The 25,364-nt window shown below is 41.2% G+C and overlaps 1 protein-coding gene and 1 long non-coding RNA gene across 2 annotated transcripts in view; one reads left to right on the top strand and one right to left on the bottom strand.

Annotated features, from left to right (window-relative positions):
- Positions 1-4,499: 4,499 nt before the first annotated feature.
- The window catches only part of FAM83B (family with sequence similarity 83 member B), a 44,765-nt gene continuing 23,900 nt past the window's right edge, over positions 4,500-25,364 (bottom strand). The window contains exons 3-5 of the mRNA XM_083730094.1: positions 13,887-14,051; positions 10,216-10,340; positions 4,500-7,252 (exon numbers count right to left, since the gene is read on the bottom strand). Coding sequence (XP_083586220.1) covers positions 4,825-7,252; positions 10,216-10,340; positions 13,887-14,051 — 2,718 coding nt within the window. The 3' untranslated portion in view covers positions 4,500-4,824. The remainder of the gene's footprint in view (positions 7,253-10,215; positions 10,341-13,886; positions 14,052-25,364) is intronic.
- On the top strand, positions 7,690-9,636 carry LOC310840714. The gene is made up of 2 exons (XR_014562032.1): positions 7,690-8,061; positions 8,305-9,636. It is a non-coding gene; the product is annotated as an uncharacterized lncRNA (long non-coding RNA).

Here is a 25,364-nt window from a genome sequence, read left to right as displayed (position 1 = left end):
TCTTTAAGTTAGTATACTAACAGTGCATTAGAGAGGCAAGATGAAGAGTAAATCTGTTCAGTGTTACATTTTCTTTGGTCTATAAACTGGACCAATGTGCTCAAAGAACCTAGTAGAGTGTGTGTGCATTTATTTCTTTTTTAAAAATTGAAGTGAATGCACCTTCTCCTATTCATTTGCAATCCATGTATATTAGAAACAAACAATGAATGGGCAAACCAGCACTGGGGAAAATCATAACGCCATGTGGAAGAAAAACTCCAGAGCTCTAAACAGCAGAGCTATAAGCAGAGTCTCCACTGTGATCACTGAAGAAAAACGGCAAATTAGAGGGTTAAAAGGGAGAAATGAATTGAATATGACAACAATGAAAATTAAACGTCAGGCTGTCAGAAGCGAAACGGCAAATGGAATGATTTTCTTTTCAATTGTACATCTCTATAATCTAGAGCTTATTGGTCCTAGTTCAGAAAAAGCCATTAGCACTTAAGTCCTATTGAAACATATCAAAGGGAAAATTAGTCACAACTAACTGAAGTCCGATTGATTTACACAGCATGATCAATTTGAGAGATTGTTTAGCTGGAACATTAGATTTTGCTTTGTTTGAATTTCATTGAAATTGTGTTGTATGCTTTTATGATTTTATGTAGGCTGCTTTGTGAAGTGTTTTTGCCTTGAAAACTAGCTTACAACTGAATAATGAATAAACAAATGGATGTGATCCAAGCATAACTAACTTTCCATTTTCTTTACAATATCCATGCCATCTCTTTGGCTATATACGCACCATACATTTAAAGCACCCCCTCAAGAATCCTGGGAATTGTAGTTTGTTAAGGCTGGCAGGAACAGTGGGGGCAAACTACAGTTCCCATGATTCTTTGGTGGTGTGCTTCAAATACATGGTGCGTACAAAACATATAAGGTTTGTTGAAGGAATGAATTTTTAACTCAATTAACGGTACAGTACAAATCACAAATTTGAACTCTTGCCCACTCATGAAGCTCCCATCTGGACTGGGCAACACACTGCAAACGTCTGGGGTTAGTGATATGCAGAAAACCTTTCCTGAACACTTGGGATTTAGATGTGGAAGACATTGAATAAGTTGATAGCAATGTAACCTTTTATTTTGATCTACTACTTCAGGGATAGCTCTTTCAAATGAATAATAAAATGGACTGCTCCTGGGTCTAAGCAATTAGACTTAGCTTGCAAACTTGCTTTTAACCACCTGGAATAATTTCGCTCATTTATTTTCATTACTATTGGCCTTTGGAATGTTTTGATTACACATTTCAATCGAGATGCTTAATTATGTTTTGATTGGTTCTTTTAAAATGTGACATTTAAAGGATGGAACAAACTCCTTCAGAACGGCAACAGAACAGTTTGTGAGTCACCCACCAAACCTCATGCAGCTCACCAGGGTGGCCTGTCAATTACTGGATACACCAAATGACCAGCAAAAACAGGAACTGCAATGATAGGGCTGCATCTAGTCTATTCATCAGACAAATTAATTGAAAGCCTTTTTAGTAATTAAAAAGTGGTCTTAATTAATTGGGTAACAGTTTTTTTTAAAAAAATGGGGGTGGAATGAGAAAAATGTTTTTTTAAAAATAGAGGTGGCAAATGACATCTTAGGAGAAACATGTCCCTTTTTTCTTATACAGAAAATAAAATCCCCTTAGGGCTCAGATTCATGGCATGCAGTCACAAGGAGATATGCATCCAGTACTGGTGACCCAATTTTGTGGCACCTTTTCCTGTTGAACTTCTTGTTTCTAACTGAATTTTATTTTATTCCAGCAGGCTTTTAATCAAATTCTGGTTTTATAGTTTTAACTCATTTTTAGTCTTGCTAAACTATACCGAGTCTCCTGCACACTGCTTAGAAATGCCCCTGATTATCATATATATATATATAGGCTGAAATAAAGATGAAATGAAATACATAACATGGTACCCACTCTCTCTAAAAACAAAGAATGATCTCCCTTCCTTGGTGGCTTTCATCGTTTCTCTGGAAATGCCATCCTTTGTCTCCCCTCATTTTACAGACATCCAAACAACATTGTTGTTATTCCACTGCATTCTCCATGTTCATAGAATCATAGAATTGTAAAGTTGGAAGGTACCCGGGGGTGGGGAGCATCTGGTCCAACCCCCTATACTTTTCTACACCCGAGTTATATTTTTATGTAACATACAGGGTGTCTAGTGTGATCAGGCAAAGCACTGTTCGAGCTCTTAAGGGCTTTAAGTTAATCACATCCTGTGAGCAAATTCAGCCACTGAGTGGCTTCTTGATTAGTTTGTGGAATCAAAGAAGTGGCAAGCAGGAAAAGGTTAAACAAACACACTCTGCTTCACACACACACACACACCCTGGATAATTTTTTCCACTTAGGAAAGGCAGGTGCTCATTTTTTGTTGCATACATTTATGTGCAATGGGTAGTTAAGCCCTGGTAACTAGGGAGATCTCCTCCTTTCTAACCTGTCTGGAGGCAGCCATGACCAATCACTTTGTCCACATAGGCTGAAAATTGGTCTTCATGACACTAAACCATGGTGCATGAGCCTAAACAAACTCTAGTAGGTTTCAGAAGAAGCCAACTTCTAATCGTGAGCTATTGGTGCTGGCTTGTTAACCAGTGTTTGTTCCAAACCAGGATCCCTAGTTTGAACATAACACCAAGTTGGGATTCTTCTAAAGTGAAGCTATGCTGTACCAAAATCCTCGCAGTCACACAGTGGGAGGAGAGCAGGAAGGAGTATGCAATCCCAAGTCACTCATAGTTTAATGCTAAACTATGGTTATGCCAAACTATGGTTTAGCACTGTGTGTGAGCATGACCATTATTGCTTACCCCATGGAGGGAAACAAGGAAGAGCCACTAATTAGTGTGCACATTATGGGATGCTAGCACGTGTTCATATTATCTAATAAAACTCAGAAATAAAGTTCACTTTAGGGCAAAAATACTTTGATGTCTCATTCATAATGTAAGGCTCCCCTTCCCTCCTTTTTGGAGCTGAAAAATCACAAGTGGATTAAGGATGTAAACCAAATGATTGCTAATAAAACCTTTATATCACCAAACTATGAACAAAACTTCACTTTAATGGCATGGCTTTAAAATTTATTGCTGCATAGTTATGCAAGATGGTCTTATTTTTCACATCTCTTTAAAAAAAAAAATGCTGAAGGCCATAAAATACAATTTTATGACAAAGCAAGTTAGGGCTTTTTAAGACCAGCAAGTTCTTGCCTATAAATTCTCATTCTCTAAAGTCTGCCTGCCCTCATCTTTAGATATATACAGCAAACAGTAATAACTTAATGGTTTGTTAAACATAAGAATATAATAAAGCATGTATGAGAATGGGCAGACTGAAATACAGTTGTTTTCTGCTTCCATAAATGAGCACAATCATCATTTTGAAGCAGCTACTATATTAAAAAAGACAGTGATATGTGGGTTTTCTGATCCGGGGACTGTTGCCTGGAGCAAGATCCAAACACGCTAATAATGTATGTGAGCATCTCCTGCACTGAATAGATAGTGGTTGCAATTGTCTTTGAAGGTGAGGCACATGGATTAGAAAAAGATCCAAAGGCCAGACAGAGAAGCCTGCATTTGGCCCTTAGAGCTGAGGTTCCCCTCTCCTGTGTTATGGATGTTTATACTCTCTGACTCTCTAATTTCCTGTTTCTTTCCCTTAGCCACATTTTGATGCGATGTCTCAACTGGCCAGCCATAGCTAATGACTTGCCTTTAAACTGTATTTTGAAACCATGGTTTGAGTTGGGTGGGATCAAACAGTAACAGGGAGTTTGTTTTTATATATTTCATAAAAATTATAATGCTTGATTGTTTGTTTGCTTAAAAAAAAAACACCTCCTCATACCAGCTTACATAACAATAAAACAATAGTTGCCAATTGGGATGCGATGACAAAATATGGTTAGAGAAAACTAGGGGGGGGGGGGGGGCTCATGTGTGAGAAAGGAGGAATGGTGAGTTTACCAGATTTTTGCGAGCTTCAAGGCACTGTTGGAAAAATCAGGTTTGCGATATTTCAACTGTGCCAATAAAGCATATTTACATCCTATTGATTTTGACCCAGATTTACCTATCCGCTAGATTGGTCGTGTTAACTTAAGCTCATTCTTTTGCACTTTTTAAAGGATAGGCTTTCAGTTTAATAGCGCCAACTCAAATACTGCACCTGTGTTATGGACAACTGCAATTACAGTCTTCTCCAGTCACGTGTTACTTTAGCGTATGCATATTACTATCACTGCATGTGACAATATACATGTAGCTGCTGCTGAAAATGGAAGCCTAGTAGATATTGTATTGGAGGGGAGCAGCATTGCTTCTTTCGTTTACAAAAATATAGCAAGTCCAGCATTCAGAAAACAGTATATTCCCCCAACAGAAGCGCAACCTTGAGAGTAGATGTGCAGACTGCATGTAAAAAGATTAGTAACCAATGAGCATTTATTGTGCATGAAAGCAATTTTATGGAAAGAGTGGCTCCACCTTGCATGTTTTGGCAGGGTTTATAAAAGAATGTTTATTGCCAGCACTGAGGTGAGTTACACCTCAAACGACATAAAAAATGCAAATACGTATCAACAGGTCGGATTCCGAAACCTATGCTGAACCAAAGTTATATACATGTATAGCAGTGTTCTAATTCCTGTAGCTTTACAAAGCTTTACAAAAGCTGTCCATCAGTCTGTACTTAAGTATTTACAGCAGGTATATTTTAAAAAATAAAATAAAATAAATCCATAAGTAGGTTTCATTTATTTTTGTATATAAAATTCCCAAACTTCTGCATAATTCCTCGCAACTTGTTTTCATTGGGGTGCAATGGGTGGTAGACACCAGGGTTGTAATTCGCCACCTGGTTGCTCCTTCCATAATTATTCCTAGAGGCCTTGCTATTTGTCTCCGGATAGTGAGCGCTGCTTTTCTGGGTGCTGCTTGCTTGCTGAGTTCCTGCTGGCTGAGCAGAGCTTTCCACTTTGCAAAACGGCTCAAAGCGACTGTAAATGCGCCTATCGCTCAAGCGAGGTCTTATTAGCTCATCGTTTGGCTTGGTGCTCGATAGACGAGGTGCCGCTGCACTGACCCTGTGCGGAGGAATAGCAGCCCCAGTTGGTGGGGGTACCCGATCCCGGCCTGCATTGACACGCAGCTCCCTGACATCCTGGTACTGAATTTGCTCGGTGTTGAATCTGGGAGCAGATGGGTCGCCTGGAGGTACTTCTAACAGCATATTTTCTATTGGTTTCACAACAGGCCCCCTTTTCATGTTTTCTTCTGATGGAGGTTTGAGAGATTTTTGAGACTTTGGTGATTTTGGAGACTTGGGGGACTTGGGAGATTTTGGAGATTTGGGGGACTTTGGGCTGACAGTAATGTCCTCTTTACTCTTATGTAGGCTCCCCTGTGAATTAGATGAGGAGTTTCTTTTTTTCCTGGGAGAACATTCCACCTTTATTTCCGCCACTTTGGGTCTTTGATTTTCTTCACCTTCTGACACCAGAGTGTCAGAACTGCTACACATTCTGTAAAAAGCAGGCGCTTTGTTTTTGGACAGGCTCTCTTTCTTTTCTGGTGTGAGGTTCAGCAACGACCTCAGTTTCTGCGACCCCTTCTTCAGGAAACTTGGGGAATTCTTGTTCTCTTTCTTCGGTGAGGCATCTTTCCCAGGGTCATCTTTGCTCGATTCAGCTAGTGCAGCCACAGAAATGGACTTTGGGGTGGTGGGAGACCTGGCCTGTTCACTTTTCCCCTTATTACTGTCAGGTGACAGATGATTGGCAACATCGTACAAGCTTTTAGAGTTTTGTAGGTCCTCCTCTAGCGGTGGCTTTAGAGCAGCTGGTTGTCTAAGTCTATTCCTATTTAATGTGCTGTAGACGTAGCTGGCTGCATCTTTATTATTCCCAAGATCCAAAGCAGATTTTGAATTGTCAAACATTGGAAAACTTCGCCTTTTCAGTATGCTTTCATTCTTGAGAAATTCTACTGGTCTGCTTGTGCTCAGAGTTGAATATAGGTAGGTAGGCTTCTCTTGACTAACTGGCGGAGTTACACTAGGTTTCTTATCTTCTGAAATCGGCAGGTTGTTGTTTTTGACTACCTCAGGTTCCAGTGGGACGTGTGTGCTTGGTTCTGCCTCAATGTCATCAGCTGCATCTTCTGGCTTGGGAACATGGTTGGGCATTCCTTTGGGCGTCACACTGCCATCTGAACCAATGATAGTCGAATTAGAAGAACTGGCACAGCTGTTTACTTCTTTCTGCTCTGGCAAAGTTGGCTTAAAGACAAAGGAGGAGCGCAGGCGAGAGTGAGCGTAAAGGGCATGGGCCTTGATATTTTCCGCTGCATCAAAGCCCTCACACCTATCACCTATCCCTGAGCCATTTGAGTCTGCTGGAAAATCCGACTGGTCATTTAAATACGATTCAATGCGCCAGTTGCGCAGGAAAGATTTTGTGGTACGTTCAAGGGTCGGCATTCTCTGCTGTAGGTAGCGGATGTGACTGTCTGTTCCATTGAAAGATCTCCGTACAATTGAGTTCCTGTCTGCAATATTCAGCTTTGGCTGTGGAAGCCGGTCAACCAGACTCTGTTGAGGCACATTGAGGTTTTTGTAACTTCCGTGCAACGAAGATACAACGCTGAGACTGTCAGATGGCACTTGCCAACCATGCGGTTGATTATTTGCCCGGTTCATTGCCCTGTTGAGCATCATGTATGGAGTCCTTTCTGGTTTCTCCCCTGCATAGCTGTGCCTTTTCCAATGTTCATTTGCATCGTTGGGCTGGTACTGCTGGATTCTACTCTGCATATGAAAACCTGGAGCAAACTGTGGTTTCTGAAAGACGTGATTTCTAGGACCGAATGTGTCATTGTCATTTATTCCATATCTGCCTTGTTTCTTCAGAAAGCTGGTGTCTAAGTTGTGGGTTTTGTTGGGCCTCCCAAAAGGGTTACGCAGGCTAGAAGCTGAAGCTAAGGAAGACTGTGAATGCTGGTAGGTATCGTTCTCCCAGAGTGCTCGGCGGCTATTAATTCTAACTAATTCTGGAGCAAATGAGCTGGGAACAGAAGAACGGGCGTACAGCGTCCTAAACTCTTCATCAAAAGATTCAACCAGTTGTCCTGTGATAACCTGGACCATGCTGAGGTTTGCTTTCTCAAAGGACCACATAAAGCTGAAAGATGAAGAAATGACAATTAGTAATCCAAACCAGGAACAGGCAAACACTTGTTAACTAGTGGTCAAGTTACATAGTGATAGGTTTCTGTATAAGAAACGAAATCTGTTCTCCTCAGAAATGTGCACAGGGATCATATGATCAATCACATTTTTTAAAGTGATGAGTGACCAATGCTTACAGCTGGAGAAGCATGATACCTATTTTTTCTAACACAAGCTATAAGTGGAGGTAGGTAGCACCTGCCATCATCTTTGACAACTGGCCACTCTGGCTAAGGCTTAAGGGAGGTGGAGTCCACAACATTTGAAGGTCACCATGTTGGGGAAGGCAGACACACACACACACACACACACACACACACACACAGTGTTAGCTAATAGCAGTCATGGAACCACTTTTTCACTAGTGGTGTGTGTGTGTGTGACATTGTAAGCATTATATCTTGCAGACGTGTGTCTTTCTGCTTGAATAATGAGCACCACACAGGAGGCAAAAGCCCTAAACTGAGGGTTATGAAGTAGCTCCCCAAATAACTCAATGGAAAGTTTCTTCAAGGAGAGTCCCAGTAGCCAAACACAATCCCTGATAAATTGAGAGAGGCTGAAATGAATCTCAGACACAATATCATCATGAGTAAATAATTCAATGAATGGGAAAAAAATAATTTTAAATCACACAGTTAACCAGAATAGTATTTTATATTTGTATACTTACTGGTGTACCATAAACTGAAACTATGCAAATGTATTTTACATTAATTTTCATAGTTATTTGTCATGCGCCTGTAGGATAGTTACAGATAGGTAGCCGTGTTGGTCTGCCATAGTCAAAACAAAACAAATTTCCTTCCAGTAGCACCTTAAAGACCAACTAAATTATTTCTTGGTATGAGCTTTCGTGTGCATGCACACTTCTTCAGATACACAGTGTATCTGAAGAAGTGTGCATGCACACGAAAGCTCATACCAAGAAATAACTTAGTTGGTCTTTAAGGTGCTACTGGAAGGAAATTTGTTTTGTTTTGACTGTAGGATAGGTATTTACAGATATCAACATCACCTTACTAATATTTTCACATAGCCATGCTGCTCAAACATAGCAGTTCTGACTATCATGTTTTAAAATATTGTATGTTTTGCTGGGATGTGTCTAACCAAAGACAATCCCTTGCATTCACATAATTTAACAAGTACATATATTGGTCAAGCACTTTTAGAAACAACTTATTTGGAAAACACAACCCTATAAATCACTGCTTTGCCAGAAATCTTCAGTAAAGTATGCATTGCCTCCCCAAATGGTCATATGTTTACAATCCATCTTATGCCAAAGTACAATCTGCAGAAGAATCTGAGGGTAAGAAAACGTAATTTACCTTACCTCCTCTGTCACATCTGAATGTAACAAAAAGAAGAAGCAAATTAAGAATCATGGGCTATTGTGAATATTATGATGTAACACATTTATTTATTTTTAAATCTGTCCATTAAGTAATTATTCCAACAATAAACTAGATTCAATGAGAATGAACTATTCTTATAAACCGTGGGATGGCACTGAATATCATTATTTTCAATAACAATAATTATTATTATTTCTTCCAAAATCACTCCAGATGGCAGGCATGGCATTATCCAATAGGTCTGGTGAATGAGCTGGGAGCACCCAATCTACAATGCTGTTTAGGCAAAACAGATGCGGACTTAATCCATTTCTGCATAAGAGACTGTGGAAAGTTCTAGGTTAGCCACTATGAGTTTTCTCAGAAGATGCTGCTGTTACTGATGTTTATTTGGTTCTCATAATAATCATGCATGCTCCCCTAAAGCACCCATGTTGACAGTATAATGTAAGCTGGAACCAAAAGGAAAAAGAGGGACTGAAATCTTTGTGTGAAGACATAAATTTCTCTGGCTACTTCATCCAAGCAATCTATGGTTTAAGAGCTCAGTCTTAAAGTGACATATACCAATGGGTAGCTTCAAATGTCTCCTCCTCTCAGTGTGCTATCAAAAATGCTTCTGTTTCTGGTGCTCCCGCGTAGAAGCTGTAAGTTCAGAAACCACCGTCCCAATTATGCACATGGATACCCTTATGAGTCACACATTTCACGCAAAGTACCCATGGCAACAAAATGTACATCCTTCTAACAACGTACATCAGAGGCTTTGGTCTGCTCTGACAACATTCCTCTTGTTCTTAAACCAACGGGACCCGAAGGGCTTTTTTCCTCACAAAACAAAGAACCACAGATTTCCAAAGGTAAATCAGCCGCTGTATTGAGGATGTTCTTGGGATTCATAGATTCCCCCAGGAAAACAGCCCTTGTTCTTGCTCCATTTGAGCTATGTAAAAATTTGTGCCTTAATGTCTTTTTTTTTAAAAAAACAACCCTGACTTCTCTCCCTTCTTTTAGATTACCTATGTTTTCTCTCAGCCAAATGTTAGTTCCTCTTATCTGCCACACACAACCTTCATCTCTTCATATTTGTAACACAATAGGTACTCTCCAGCCTTCTTACAAAGGGCAAGGACATTGATTATGCTTGACAAGGCATAGGCAAATTCGGCCCTCCAGATGTTTTGGGACTACAACTCCCATCATCCCTGACCACTGGTCCTGTTAGCTAGGGATGATAGGAGTTGTAGTCCCAATACACCTGGAGGGTCAAGTTTGCCTATGCCTGTGCTTGACTCATCTATCTCCATCCCCTCTATAGAGTTAGTCTCACAGTTGCTGGTCTCTGTAAATAATCTTTCACTCCTGTAATAACCCTGATCCTGGCTCTTCATTCCATTGCTAACCCTCTTACTAGAAAGGTTCAGTTGTCCCCATGGCACACCATGTCTCTTGGCCCAAGACGACCCTAGCACATGTTCCTCCTGTGGACAAGAACACACAGCAACATTACACTGAAGATATATAAATTATATATAACATGTGCATAGCTTCTTACCTATAGGTACCATACATGACTTTCTTACAGTCAACAAGAAGAAATTTTTGTTCCATTTTCCCATGGAATTTCGCCCCTGACTTGGAGTAATAATCTTGTCCTTTTACTGTGCGCACCCTCATGTTCTAAAAAAAAAAAAAAAAAGATGAGAAATTGTATGAAAAAGTCGGAATGCATTAATATAAACAAATGCAGAACAATTTACAACCCAGTCTTATGCCTATTTTCCAGTTTTGAGTAAAATCAAATGGAGGTTTAGCCCCAAGCAAGGGTACAGAGAGTTGCAGCTTTAAACACTACCGGTGCTGAGAAATTCAAAGCATGTTAATGCAGGGGAAAAAACCCTAGTTTGTTTAATTGGATTAACTATCTAGTAATTGGATTTAAAACACTTCACAGTTCTTATTACATGTAGAAGGAACCCTAATCTCTTTAATCCAGACAACACCACAGAAAGAGGTTTTCATATCCATATTAGTTAAGACAGAACCATAAAATAGTGTGTGAGAGAGAAAGATTGGGAGACAGAAAGTGAGAACGAGAGAGTGTGTCTGTCTACCCAGTGCTTTTTTTCTGGGGGTACACAGGGGTACACCTACCCCTAAATATTTTGTGAATCTTTTTACTTTTGTCCATTAACTGCATTTATTTTCCCCGATTTGAACTATAAAATGGTGATTTTTCTTGAGTCAAAATGAGACTACCCCTAAACATTTTTTTTTAGAAATAACCACTGTTTCTACCTATAGCTGAGGCTGATCACAAGGTTTATCAATGCTTATCTTTCCTCTGGTCTTTCCAGGCTGCAACTTAAAGCTCCCAGCCAAGTGCCTCCTTTTTTTGGCCCTAGAGTTTTCCTCACAAAAAAACCCAATGCTCTTTAAAGTTCTATCAGAGGAAGCATCAATCGGACTTTTGCTCCGATTCAGCTTTAGAGAGTGGGTTTCTGCAGAGAAAGCTTAGGGAAACAACAACAACAAAAAGACAATGCTCACAGACTGAGCATTAAAACACAGATCTCTGCCTGGAAAGAGTAGGGGAAAAGGTAAGTGTAGATAAGCCCATAGTGCTCTGGTACTACACATATGAATAGAAGCACATTAGAAGAGTCCTACTGAATTAAAGGCTTCTCTAGGCCAGAAACCCATTTCCCACAGTGGTCAACCAGATGCCTATGGTATCCCGTAATTGAGGCATGAAGCAATAGCATATTGCATCTATTTCTGGAATGATCATGCCTTGTAGGCAGACTGATAGCTTTACCCTCCATTAATCTGTTCAATTTCTTTTCAGAGCCATCTATTGGTGGCAAGCACATCTTGTGGAAACAAATTCCGCAGTTTAACTAGTCACTACGTGAAGAAGTAGTGTCAGTCCCACTGGGTATTACGAGGAGAAAAACTGCTCCATCCCCTTTCTCCACATTGCATATCATTGTACATACTTCGCCACGGCTTCCTTACCTGCCTCCCACCCCCCAAACTAAATATCCTTAAATATTATAACTTTTGTCATAAGTGTTGCTCCAGCCTCCAGATAATTTTGGTTGCCCATTGCTGCCATTTCCCCAGCTCTACAATATCATTTTTTTCGGTGTGGTGACCAGAACTGGCCATAGTTAGTGATATTCAGAAAAGCCGTACTCAGAGCAGACACACTGAAATCAATGCAGATAAGTAAATCCATTTACTTCTGCCTTGATTTAGTCAGCTATTACTCATAATTCCAACTGTGGTCACATCATCGATTTATATAATGGCATTATATCACCAGCCTTATTTTCAATTCCTCTCCTAGGGAGAGGAATTTCTCACTGCCACATACTAAACCAACATTTTCAATGAGCAACCCTCATATATGCTTTTCCTGGTTAATCACCCCATTATACAGCATATTTTTGATAGGCAAAACGTATTTGCTCTTTTGGTTACCATAGTCTTTTGATAAAATGAAGGGTTCTTGCTAATGGAAGAGGACTTGCCAATTCCTCCCTTCCTCAGCAGCTCCAGAGAGCACCTCTGACACTGTCCCAGAGAGTCTCTTAATCTTCTGAGGTAGATTTTCAGAGAGTGCAAAGGGATAATAATTTTTCCCCCATTTCATATTTTTATTTTCTTTGTAACCACCCTGGAACTGTGGTATGTAATTTTTTTGCAGCATAAAATAAAAATAAAAATATTATTTTACTAAGATTTGCATCACTACTAAGGAGCTTCACGCAGTAGCTGGTGTTGCTTCATGGGTTCCACCCAAATAATTGGTCAACTACAAGCCAGCCTAACTCACCCTGATACATTATAATTGTGTACAATTTGCTATAAGAGGTGCAACACAAGTGACTTATAGGAGTAAAACCAACACAGCAGTGTGTGTGGGGAAAACAGGAACCTATTAAAAACAAAAAACAGGAACACCCTCAGTTAAGGGCAGTTGGGTCAGATCAGTGCAATGATACCACAGTAGCCAATTAAAATTTGCACGCATGGAGATACAGCCTGTTTATCGCTTTGCCAGTATAAAACCTGTATTTGTGAAATGTCCTTGTGGCAGCTTGAAGCTGGAATCCTAGGGATTGCTCCATTTGAAGATCATAAAACATTTCTTTTTTAAATCAGAGAGCCAACAGAACATGCAATTGCTGTTCTAATCACACAGCACTGGATTCTGGTTGCCAAAGTTCTTTAAGGAAATACCTTCTGTGTGTCTTCAAAAGAATGGATGCAAATGGATGGAAGGACGCAAAAAAACCCCCCACCTCCCATTCTCCTCACTACAGTGGTACCTCGGGTTAAGTACTTAATTCGTTTCAGAGGTCTGTTCTTAACCTGAAACTGTTCTTAACTTGGAGACCACTTTAGCTAATGGCGCCTCCTGCTGCTGCCGCACCACCAGAACCCGATTTCTGTTCTTATCCTGAAGTTCTTAACCTGAGGTACTATTTCTGGGTTAGCGGAGTGTGTAACTTGAAGCATATGTAACCAGAGGTACCACTGTATTCTCACCCACGCTACTGACTCCAAGTTTTGTTTGGCTATAGGGCAAGATATCTTCAGGATGGCAGCCCCAGCTCCACTTTATTGCTGTTTCTCCTGCCCATTCATTTGCTCTTTCCCTCTGGGATAAACACACACTACTTCCAGAAGGAGATGAAGGCCCGTGGCTCCTTCTTTTTGCTCCCATCATTGCTCACTTCCTTGCATCAACGGTTTTAAGCAGCTCGCTCCCTGGAGATCCTGGGTGCACTGTCTGCACGTCCCAGATAAAGCCCATCAGATTGCAAGCAATTACAGCTGCACACCTTTATCCTGCCCATGCTTGCTCAGAAAGAAATCCAATTAATTTCAATGGAATTTACTAATGAGCACTTGAGAAAGGGTGTCAGGTCACACTCCTTAACCCACTTATTGGAGGGTAAAGCTCAAATTGGACACAGTGAGACTTACTCCCAAGTAAACACAGATAGGATTGTGCTGTTAGAAAGATCTCGCGCTCTTGTCAGTATCACTGCAAAGGCAGCTTTTTTAAGGTGCAGTAGGATATTTGCAAGCCCCAGAGAAAGTTTTTCCTTACAGACATTGCTATATTCAGTTTTTGCAACTAACATGTCAATGTATTATTTTGGAGCACTTGTGCGCCAAATATTTTCCTCTCTCACCGAACAAATTACTTACCCTGAGCCTTTGAACTTGACAGCCTTGTTTCTCTGTCATCTTCAGAAAGTGGTTGAAGTTAGATTCATCAAGTAGAAGATACACTGAAATTCCCCTAGTAGATGCTTCTACAATTTCTTTAAAAATATCCACATCTGTAAACATATCCATAACGATAGCAACAACCTGCGGATAGTAAAAAGTGTTGATAGCATTTAATGTACTGATGATGACAGCCATTATGAAACATTACAGAATTTAAAATGTGCACCCTACACATAGTGTTGCTGATAACATCTGCAATGAACCATAAGCTCTATGTACTGAACATTTCTTTCTTCCTCATACAGGAAAATGGAAACTGGTTATTTTATAAATTCTTGTGCTTAAATGTCATTCACAAGCAGTGCTTTTTTTCAGCCAGAACTTGCTGGAACTCAGTTCTGGCACCTCTCAGGTGGGTGCCATTGCCATTATAAGAGAACAAGGGAGGCATTCGTGGTGAGTTCTGGCACCTCTTTTCTAGAAAAATAGCACCGTAAAGTATACGTTTAATTAAGTCATAGGACTTTAAACCCCCTCATACTTATTCCAAGCAGGTCCCACATAACTCAGAAGGGCTGACTTATAAAGAAAGACATAAGCATTGCTCTGCACACCTAACTGGCGAGTTGATGTATTGTGGCACCTTAAAATATTAGCACATTTATTGTGGCAACAATAGTTTTAAGGTTTCACAAGACTCTTTTTTTGTTTTGTTTTGCTGCAATAAAATAGTGCAGCCAATCTTCTGAAGCAAATTGTACTGGTGTTGTAAAATTTTCTTTGGAAGACTGAGCTGAGAAAACTTGACATTAGGGAGTTTTTGCTGTTCACAGCCACCAGGTGGTGATGATTGTGGGGAAATGGTCAATGCAGGAGTTTACAGAAAGAAGCACTAATGAATTCTCTCTCACACATACAACAATAATACACAGTATAGTTGCTATGGAGAGGGTGGAAGATTTGGAGTGGAGGTCAGTTTTCCACTTACTGCAAGATACACAACCCAAAGAAGGCAAGAAGGTAGATTGCTCCTAAAAACATTAGTTTCTATTGAAAAAAGGACTAACGTTGGCAAAAGCCAAGGACTTTGGCTGTGAACGAATCTTATTCAAGGTATTTTTTTCAGGAACTGAGTGGGCAACCCACTTTAGCAAAGGTTGGGTGACCCACCTCTCAAAGTTAGATAAAAATTAGATGTCTAGACTTGGTTGTGTCTAAGGATGTAGATTACTGTATTGAGGTTGGAACAATGGGGCTTGGCAACAAATATGGGTGAGGATCATGACAATAAGTTGGGGGCCCTGCAAAGAATTTGACATTGGTTGCCTATAATTGTACATTTAAAGTGTCCCTCCCACCCCCCAAAACCCAACAACCCTAGGAATTGTAGTTTGTAGCTCTGTGAAGGTTAATTACACTTGCCAAGATTCTTGGGGTATGTTGTTGTTTAGTCGTTTAGTCATGTCCGACTCTTCATGACCCCATGGACCAGAGCACGCCAGGCACTCCTGTTTTCATTCTTGGGGTATGGTGGTGTGCTTTTGATACGCTTAAAATGTATAGTGTGTACATACAGTGGCACCTCTGGTTAAGATTCATTCTGGAAGTCCGTTCTTAACCTGAAACTGTTCTTAACCTGAGGTACCATTTTAGCAAATGAGGCCTCCCACTGCCGCAATGAACCAATACCGCCGCCTTGCGATTTCTGTTCTCATCCTGAAGCAAAGTTTTTAACCTGAGGTACTATTTCTGGGTTAGCGGAGTCTGTAACCTGAAGCGTCTGTAACCTGGGGCACCACTGTACAATACACTGTCAACACATTCAATGCCCAAATTTTGACCAATGAAAACAGGTTCCGTTTGCCTTTGGCTTTCTTGGAAGAGTGCTATGCACACTATTTTCCTTTCTCCGCACCCACTCATACCACAACACATAAATATGAGAGAGAAGCTCTACTGGGTACAGGAGGCAGAAGATATTCAGTAAGTGAGGCAGAGAAATCTGCTATTAATTTATTAATCCATATGGTATTGCCCACTAACCCCGCTCTGTCTGCTAGCCAGGCCTTTCAGATAGACCAATCATAATTATGGACCAAGTCTGAACAGACAATCTAGAAATCCTCTGAAAAAGAATACTTCAGTGGCTTGCAACTTGATTGTGCAGACATAGACAAAATACTTTGGCAGAGGACGCTGAGCAGACCATCCTGCCAAATGGAGAGCCCTACTGCTGCCCTGGCTCTGGCTGTGCTTTGACGCCACTGAGTCACCTGGCTGAAGTAGCAACTTTATTGCTTTGCTGAGGAATGCTTTTTGAAAATCCACTGCAAGGCCAGTTTATCAGTAAGCTTATCTCATTCAAAGGTATTTTTCAGATAAGCGGCCTGGAAACCTTGTGCGCCTCAGTCTGTTTGGCCTAGTCGATGTCAGCCTGGGAGCCTCTCCCAGCTTGTGCTGTGCTTGCCAGCTGCTGTAAACTGAGAGGAGACGGGTTGGAGGAGGAGAGATGAGGAACCTGGAAGCCCTGAAGGAAGAGTTGGGGCCTGTCCTGTGATATTTTTCTGAACTGAGAGAGAATGGGCAGTGACTCATCACTGTAAGAACATAGCAGAACCAAGGCTGAGCAAGATGACCCTCATGGGCGTTGCATAAATATATGCCAGGTGGCAGAGGTGAACAATAGCCTGGGATAGAACAAGCACAAGTCAGGGTCCGTGTCTGACACAATGATACAGGGATGTTTTTAGTCAGGAAGGGGAAGGAGTGGTTACCTTGCTCTTTCTTTACTCATATGTATGCCCTCCACCACAGAGCCTACAAATATCCAAAGAATAATACCACATGATGTCTGGAGCTCCCCTGATGGCAGTCAATACTGAAAGACTGCACTGAAGGCCCAAGTGACTGCAGCATAAAATGAACAGGCATATCCCACCAGCAGAGTTGTACTTAACAGGCAATCTTGGTGAAAACTGGAAAAGCAAAGTGTTTGAGAGGTATCAATTTTGGCAGCACTAGTTTGATGAATCAGCAGGAATAGGTAAGATAGCTTTCAGGATGATCCAAAGCCCCTTGTAATGATGTGTCGCTGAGTTTCGATCTTCATTGCTGCAAGAGCCACTGGACTGTCTTATTTGTTACTGCATAGTCAATAAGAACGTCTGACTCCTGTGTAGAAACACCACTGATACAGGGTACAAGCAAGGAGCAAAGGACACTTTGTGTTAATTTGGCTTTGGGCAGTGGCGTAGCGTGGGTTGTCAGCACCCGGGGCAGGGCAAGTAATTTGTGCCCCTAACCCATGGATCTGCGCCCCCTAACCCATGGATTTGCGCCCCCTAACCCCCAGATGTTGCGCCCAGTGCGGCCGGCCCACCTGCACCCCCCACGCTATGCCACTGGCTTTGGGGTTTTTTCAATGTGGGGCGATCAATGGGGAATGTGAAGCTGGAAAATCCGCTTTAAAAACTCTGTTGAAACCTCTTTGGAACTAATGGAGCTTGTTCTTAATCATTTGAAAATCACAATCAGCTAACACAGCATAGATTATTAGTCAGACTTCTGACTGTACAACTGGTTGTTTGTAAACAGCAGGAAGCATATCTGAATGGCTCCCCTGCATCTTTCGCATGAGTTTGCAATTTAAGTCTGCGTGGAGGAGTGAGAGAGCAATAAAGCAAAAGATTCAAGCGTTATTCATTTATTTGTGTAATTATATCCCTCCAAGTATTAGAGCAAGATTTTAGCTTCATGTCAACCTGAGGTATAAACTGAGAAAATGACTTGGGTGAAGCAGTTCAGCAAACCCCATTCTTCAAATATGATCAGCAGCCTTGCAACATATAGATAGATGATAGATAGATGATAGATGATAGATAGATAGATAGATAGATAGATAGATAGATAGATAGATAGATAGATGATAGATAGATAGATCTAGATAGATAGATAGATAGATGATAGATAGATAGATAGATAGATAGATAGATAGATAGATAGATAGATAGATATAGATAGATAGATGATAGATAGATATAGATAGATAGTGCATCTCAGGAAACATGTCATGACAAACCAGGAAGGAAGCAAATGAGAGATTAGGGATAATTAAGACTAAATTGATTGATTTGCAGAGTAACAACATCTCAGCACCCTAGATTTGTCTCTTCATAGCTCCTTGTGGAAATATGTAAAAAAACAACCAAAAACCCCAATGCTATTGCTTTGAGTCTGAGTGAACAAAATGTTTATGCATCAAGCTCTAAAATATACAAAGTATTTAGTTAAAAGTTTCTAAGATGAACATTTTTCATTACACCCCTCTCCCGAGTAGAAACACCAGAACATTCATTGATAGTAATAGTTATATCTTAAGGAACTTAAACAAGAAAAATATATTCAGCAACTTCTGTTCATAGAGTTCAGCTCTAGTTCGTATAGGAAAGTTCCATTTTACTCATATCTTTATCATACACAAACAACAAACCACTTTATATTCCTCCTGTACCAGGTGTGGGAAGCCTTTGGTCCTCCAGATGTTGCTGAACTATAACCTTCATCAGCCCATCAAGCATGGCACGGGATGATGGGAGTTGTAGTTCAGCAACATCTGGATGGTCCAATGTTCCTCACCCCTGGCCTATACAGTGAACCCACAATTCAAAGTATAATGACATTTAGTCCCAGGGAAGCAGTATGATCGGACCCAGAAAAGATGCATCCATTTTCATCACATTATGGACTCACCAACCGAAGCTTCCATATATGATGGCAATCATTATCAATGGGGGGTAAGGTCATTTGGTGTCCTAATTTCATCATTTGATGATACTGAGAGTCAGAACATTGGTTTATTGATCCCAGTATTGCCTACCCCAACTGGCAGCAATTGTCTGTGGTCTCAGATAGGCTTCCTGGGAGCCAGTCCTTGGAAATGCCAGGGACTAAACTTGGGAACTTGCACATGTAAAGCTTCTCCTGCCCTTTTCCTCTATGATATTTATTTTGAGAAGGGTCTGATACGAGGTAGAATGGACCTTCCTACACCTTTAACACCTTTGGTCATGATCAGCTGATTGCAAATAATAAGGCGATGGCAAACCTAGACAGCATCTTAAAAAGCAGAGACATCACCCTGCCAACAAAGGTCCATATAGTTAAAGCTATGGTTTTCCCAGTAGTGATGTATAGAAGTGAGAGCTGGACCATAAAGAAGGCTGATCGCCGAAGAATTGATGCTTTTGAATTATGGTGCTGGAGGAGACTCTTGAGAGTCCCATGGACTGCAAGAAGATCAAACGCATCCATTCTTAAGGAAATCAGCCCTGAGTGCTCACTGGAAGGACAGATCATGAAGTTGAGGCTCCAATACTTCATGAGAAGAGAAGACTCCACCTCATGAGAAGAGAAGACTCCCTGGAAAAGACCCTGATGTTGGGAAAGATGGAGGGCACAAGGAGAAGGGGACGACAGAGGATGAGATGGTTGGACAGTGTTCTCGAAGCTACCAGTATGAGTTTGACCAAACTGCGAGAGGCAGTGGAAGACAGGAGTGCCTGGCGTGCTCTGGTCCATGGGGTCATGAAGAGTCGGACATGACTAAACGACTAAACAACAACAACAACAACATGTGTAAGAGGTTGGAATTCTTTGCCTGTGTGTCTGTAACTATGCAGCATCAATGCAATTGTTCTTGTACTAGTAATAATTCTTGCCTTTACTGTGCTTAGCTGTAGAGCAGCCTTCTTCCCCCTCTTTGACCTTACAGACCTCACGACAATAAGGTGTGATTTGCAATCACCAACTGTAGGTTCTAACCATATTCATTTGCTTCATATTTTCGGGAAACCAGTAGGAAAAAGACTTGTAAACAAAACAAAACAATTTACAGGGGTTGAAATCAGTGTTCATTGCATGACTGACTGTCGGTCATGACTCACAACATCAAGAAACCAATGATCTCTAAGCCCTTGGGACAACACACACATCAGTCAAAATCCTATTATCTTACTCATTCCACTTAGTCAAGCAAAGCTGCTGACCTTGTCTTCTAGCTACCATAATGGAGTAACATTCCACCTAGAGAATCCATAAGATAAAACCTGAAATGTAGTCTGCTGCTGGAAAAGCCCCTGGTCTCCAGGCATGTAAATGTGCTTGTAAGAACATTGTGGAATTACTTCTGCAATCATGTAGCACGGTGGACTGATTAGCCAAAGTGGGGAAAGAGACAGCGTAAAACCCCAAGGAAATACAGATCTTGCCATGCAGATTTCCCAATAGCAGCTGCAACATTTAACAGGAAAGACTGTAACCTTTAAACCAGAAACTAATCTTCTGTCAAATAGCAAAAAAGTTCTGGTGTTTCTGCCCTCTAAAAACAGAACATAATTCTGCAGTGGGATTCTGCCAAAGACAATGACAGACCCTTCCCCTAAGTGTCCCTATTTTCCAGGGAAAGTTCTGGATTCACAGAAGCTGCCCCAGGTTTCTTATTTCACCCCTGAATGTCCTGCTTTTCCTTAGGATGTCCCTATTTTCATCAGAGAAATATTGGAGGGTATGGAGTCATGCAACCCCCGAGCCAAGGAGATATATAACTATACAACCTTTAGAAGACATCTGAAGGCAGCGCTGTATAGGGAAGTCTAAATAAATGTTTTATTATAGTTTTTTAAATATATGTTGGAAGCCGCCCAGAGTGGCTGAGGCAACCCAGTCAGATGGGATATAAATAATAAAATTACTACTACTACTACTACAATGGAATAGGACATCCTTATTTTCATCAGAGAAATGTTGGAGGGTATGCAATGCGTTCTGCTATATCACTTCCACTGAGTGTTTAAGTCCTGCTTGCCACTTCATTAGGCTTCTATTTAGTTTGGAGGGATCGTTTGAATACAAGGTACAGAGCGGTGGGTCAGGTCACCTGTATTGCTCCCTGGATGTGCCACCATGTCCCCCACAGACTCCTCCTTAAGTGGGGCAGGAGATTGTGATCCTCGGGAGATCCAAAGCCCACCAGTTCTGGATCCCTGGTTGAATGTAAATTATCATTGCTTTCCATTTTGGACTATAAATGTACTATTACTCCAGTAACAGACTGCAAGATAACTGCAGAGAGCTGCTTTAGTTAGATCCTTGGAACACAGCAGAGAACGTGTTTAGTCCCAGTGGGAAAGATACACATGAAGATCAAGATGAAAAGCGGCACCAGGAATGTCAGTCAAGTTACTTAAAACAAAAACCAACCAACCAACCAACCAACCAACCAACCAACCAACCAACCAACCAACCAATAAAGGAATCCTGAACCTCAACACACATTTATTTATGCTGATGGGAACTCAGTTGTTACAGATGGTTTTAAAACTCAATACTTTCTAAAATAGGCATTAGGCTTACTGAAATAGGCATTGCTTGTTACATTGCTATTGCCAGTACTCCCCCCCCCCCAGAAAAAGAGAACTCACTATGTTCTCTTAGAATGGCAACAGCGCCCACCTGAGAGGTGGTTCCGGCTGAAAAAAAAGCCCTGGCTATTGCCCTGTGCTAGCCCTGATTTTACAAACATTTTGCCAATCCACCCCACCTTCACTGTTGCACCTTCAGAGCTGCAGGCTTCCTATAACTCACTTATTTTACAAGAGATATAAATACAATTCCTGACATCAACTTTTGCTTAAAAAGTCCCCCACCCACCCTTACATTTCTATTTGTATTTTTAAACATATGTTAATTTTAAATACAAAGAAACATTTAATACTGTTTTTAAAGGTAAAGGTAAACCATTAGGTCCAGTCATGGCCGACTCTGGGGGTTGCGGCGCTCATCTCACTTTATTGGCCAAGGAAGCCGGCATACAGCTTCCGGGTCATGTGGCCAGCATGACTAAGCTACTTCTGGCGAACCAGAGTAGCGCACAGAAAGCCGTTTACCTTCCTGCAGGAGCGGTACCTATTTATCTACTTGCACTTTGACGGGCTTTTGAACTGCTAGGCGGACAGGAGCAGGGACCGAGCCACGGGAGCTCACCCCATCGCAGGGATTTGAACCGCCGACCTTCTGATCAGCAAGTCCTAGGCTCTGTGGTTTAACCCACAGCACCACCGTTTGGCCCTAATCTATATCACTGGATACGAATCTGATAGCAGTCAGATTTGCTCCTATGAAGTCTTGCCATGATGGTTTAGCTGCCTTAGCTCATGCAGCTAAACCTGGTCAATTTGCTGTCTATCTTGCACAGACCAAGGGGACAGAACGGAAACCAATGCCACTTATTTGCAACAACAATAATAATAAGAAAACATTACTGCAAGGTACAAATTTGCTTATGCTCGCAGCTCCTTGGCAAGGCATAATCTATACAAATCACCAGTCATCTCCAAAATGGAAACTAAGGGCCATTTTTTTCAAGATGGTGTCATGAATATGCATGGTGGTTACTAAACTAGCAGGTATTCAATGCCACCTCACCCCTGGCTGGCTTTAAGGAAAAGTACGGTGCATTTCTCAAAGTATTTTCAACAAAGACTAGCTACCAAGCTTAAAGAGAAGCTGCCAGAAAGCGTTTCCCTCCCTAAATAAATATGTGTCCTCAGAGGGACTATATTGCCAGAGGGGAGAGGAAATTGAGTGGATAGGAGCATACGTGCTTAAAATGAAAAACATTTCTGGAAATAATTCACAAAGGTGACAGAAACTGGATTAGGAAAACACACACAGATGCTAAATTGCATGGGTTGGAAATGGGCTGTGCTATTTGAAAAACAGCCAGGGCATGTACCATTTGTAAATGGAGTACAGGGGCCACCGGCATGGACTTAATTATTGAAATTCAATAACTCATGGTGTTTTATTCCCCACTGAGCATAAATTACTGCTAACATGAAATCTCAGTGTTTGATACTCATAGGTCACAGAGTTGCAGTGTGGAACTGCTTGGATTGTTATTAGTTTTTAAAAGAAAATGTTCATGGATTCCAAAGTAAGATCAAAGTCTTACATTTGTGGACAGTGTATCTGGAAAACAAACAGACTATAATGTTAACAGCATGACAGGTAAGTACGAAATAAAATGTAACTTTTTTTTTAATCAGCATTTTTACTGCCTACTTGTATGTACAGTGGTACATACAAGGGTAAAGATAAAGGGACTCCTGACCATTAGGTCCAGTCGTGGCTGACTCTGGGGTTGCGGCGCTCATCTCACTTTATTGGCCGAGGGAGCCGGCGTACATCTTCTGGGTCATGTGGCCAGCATGACTAAGCCACTTCTGGCAAACCAGAGCAGCGCACGGAGATGCCGTTTACCTTCCCGCCGGAGCGGTACCTATTTATCTATTTGCACGTTGACATGCTTTCGAACTGCTAGGTTGGCAGGAGCAGGGACCGAGCAACGGGAGCTCACCCCATTTGAACCGCCGACCTTCTGATCAGTGAACAATCAACCTTCTGATCAGCAAGTCCTAGGTTCTGTGGTTTAACCCACAGTGCCACCCATGTACCACAGTGCCACCCGCATCCCACAGCGCCACCCGCATCCCATGAACTTAATCCATTCTGAAAGTCCATTCTTAAACCAAAACCGTTCTCAAACCAAGGTGCACTTTCCCTAATGAGGCCTCCCCTGCCAGTGCCCTTCCACCGTTCAGATTCCATTCTTAGACTGAGGTAAAGTTCGCAAACCAGGAAACTACTACACATTTTGAGGAGTTCGTAAACCAAATTGTTCTTAAATCGGACTGTTCTTAAACCGAGGTACCACTGTATAGTCAGAAGGTGCCTTGAGTACAGGTCTTGTAATCTACTCAGCCAGAAGAATAGGTGGCTAACTAGAAGTCTAGCTGACCAATCCTAAGTGACATTGCTTTCCACTTATTGTCATTAAAAAATGAACTGGTGCAATTTTTTTTTAAAAAAAAGCATATCTAGGAATTTAAAATCATCAACAGCTGAACAAAACACAATTGGCTAAACAGTGATACCAGGCTTTAGGGGTAATCACAGCAACATGGAGCCATCACTGATCAATAGACTGAAGAACTTAAATATTGTATCTGGGCCCCCGTCAAGCAGCAACAATTAAACTTTTTCCATTTGTTAGTAGCTTAGCTTTGTGTTTAGGCAAGATTTAAGTGACTGGTCCGGTCGTATGTAAGCTGAACACTTGCATATTCTTAAAGTGATGCAAGCTGATCCAAAAACTAACAGAGGATGACTCCTTGGACAATAAGACTGCATAGGTTACCGGTTGTTCAAATCTCGCAGCATTCTTTCCTTGTGTTATCAACACAATCACTGACAAACTCCTGGGAGTGCAGATACATCATTCTCTATGGAATGATGCATTGAAATGGGCTCATTTGCTTTATAAATGTATGTATGTGTATACATTATAAATACACACACACACACACACACAGTTATAAATGTATATATGAAAAGAAAGTAACTTGTATAAATCTCAAAACTTAAAGCAATATAACTATTTAATTTGAAGTTAATTTGTAAACATTTGGAAACACCCCCCCCCCCAAATTATATTGGGGGGCGAAAAACCTCGCAATGAAGGAGAGTCCATTACCTCCCAAGCAAATCCATTCCACTGTTTGCGGGGGAGGGGGGACGCTTAAAACACTTCACTAATTTATTTTCAAATATGAAATAACTACACTAGATGAAGACATGTGCCATATTGCTGAACTTGTTCAATTATGTTTATTACTGGTGCATAGAGCAAACGCTAAATTAAATCCCAGAATGCACAAGCACATAATTTTCATATAGTGTGTGAAGAATATTTTGAATTCTGACTATAATTTTAGCATACTCAGATGTCTTCAGTACCAAGGAGGCTCATCTAATTGCAATTTTTATTTTATTTTTTAAAGAGCTAAGCACTCCAGTTTAATACAGGCTCACTTGAACCTAACCAAGAATGTAACCACCAGCTCCTATCTATTATCCTTGTCTATGGGGATTGTCTAATCTGTTCCCTATGTGTGACAGATGCACATGTTCAGTCCTGTGGATATACAAAGCACTGTACATGCAGGAGCAAGGCCTTTGGCAGCTCTGCGTGCAGAGTAGCATGGACAGGAGGACAAGAGAAGGATACATTGTGGTATTAGCATGGACACCTGCAGGATTTTTTTTTCCAGGGGGGAGGGGTAAATACTGTAAACATGCATCACTAGCATCAGAGAACTGGCCTACCACTGCTGGAAGAAGTGATGACTGAGCTGCAGTGAGGTCTGAGTAGACCTGGCCTCTGAGAAACTAGTATTCCAGGTTAGCCCCATCTCCCAGTCCTTTGTTGTTTTCATTGGGTAGAACTGCTATTCACCTATGAATTGACCTACCTCCTGACACCCTCCAGTCCTTAATTAATTGCCCTGCTGCTAAAATAAACTTAACACCCACACTGCATTTACCCAGCATCCACAC

This window comes from Podarcis gaigeae, assembly GCF_964106915.1.
Source record: "Podarcis gaigeae genome assembly, chromosome: 3".
NCBI lineage: Eukaryota > Metazoa > Chordata > Lepidosauria > Squamata > Lacertidae > Podarcis > Podarcis gaigeae.
This window is presented reverse-complemented; position numbering and strand designations above follow the sequence as displayed.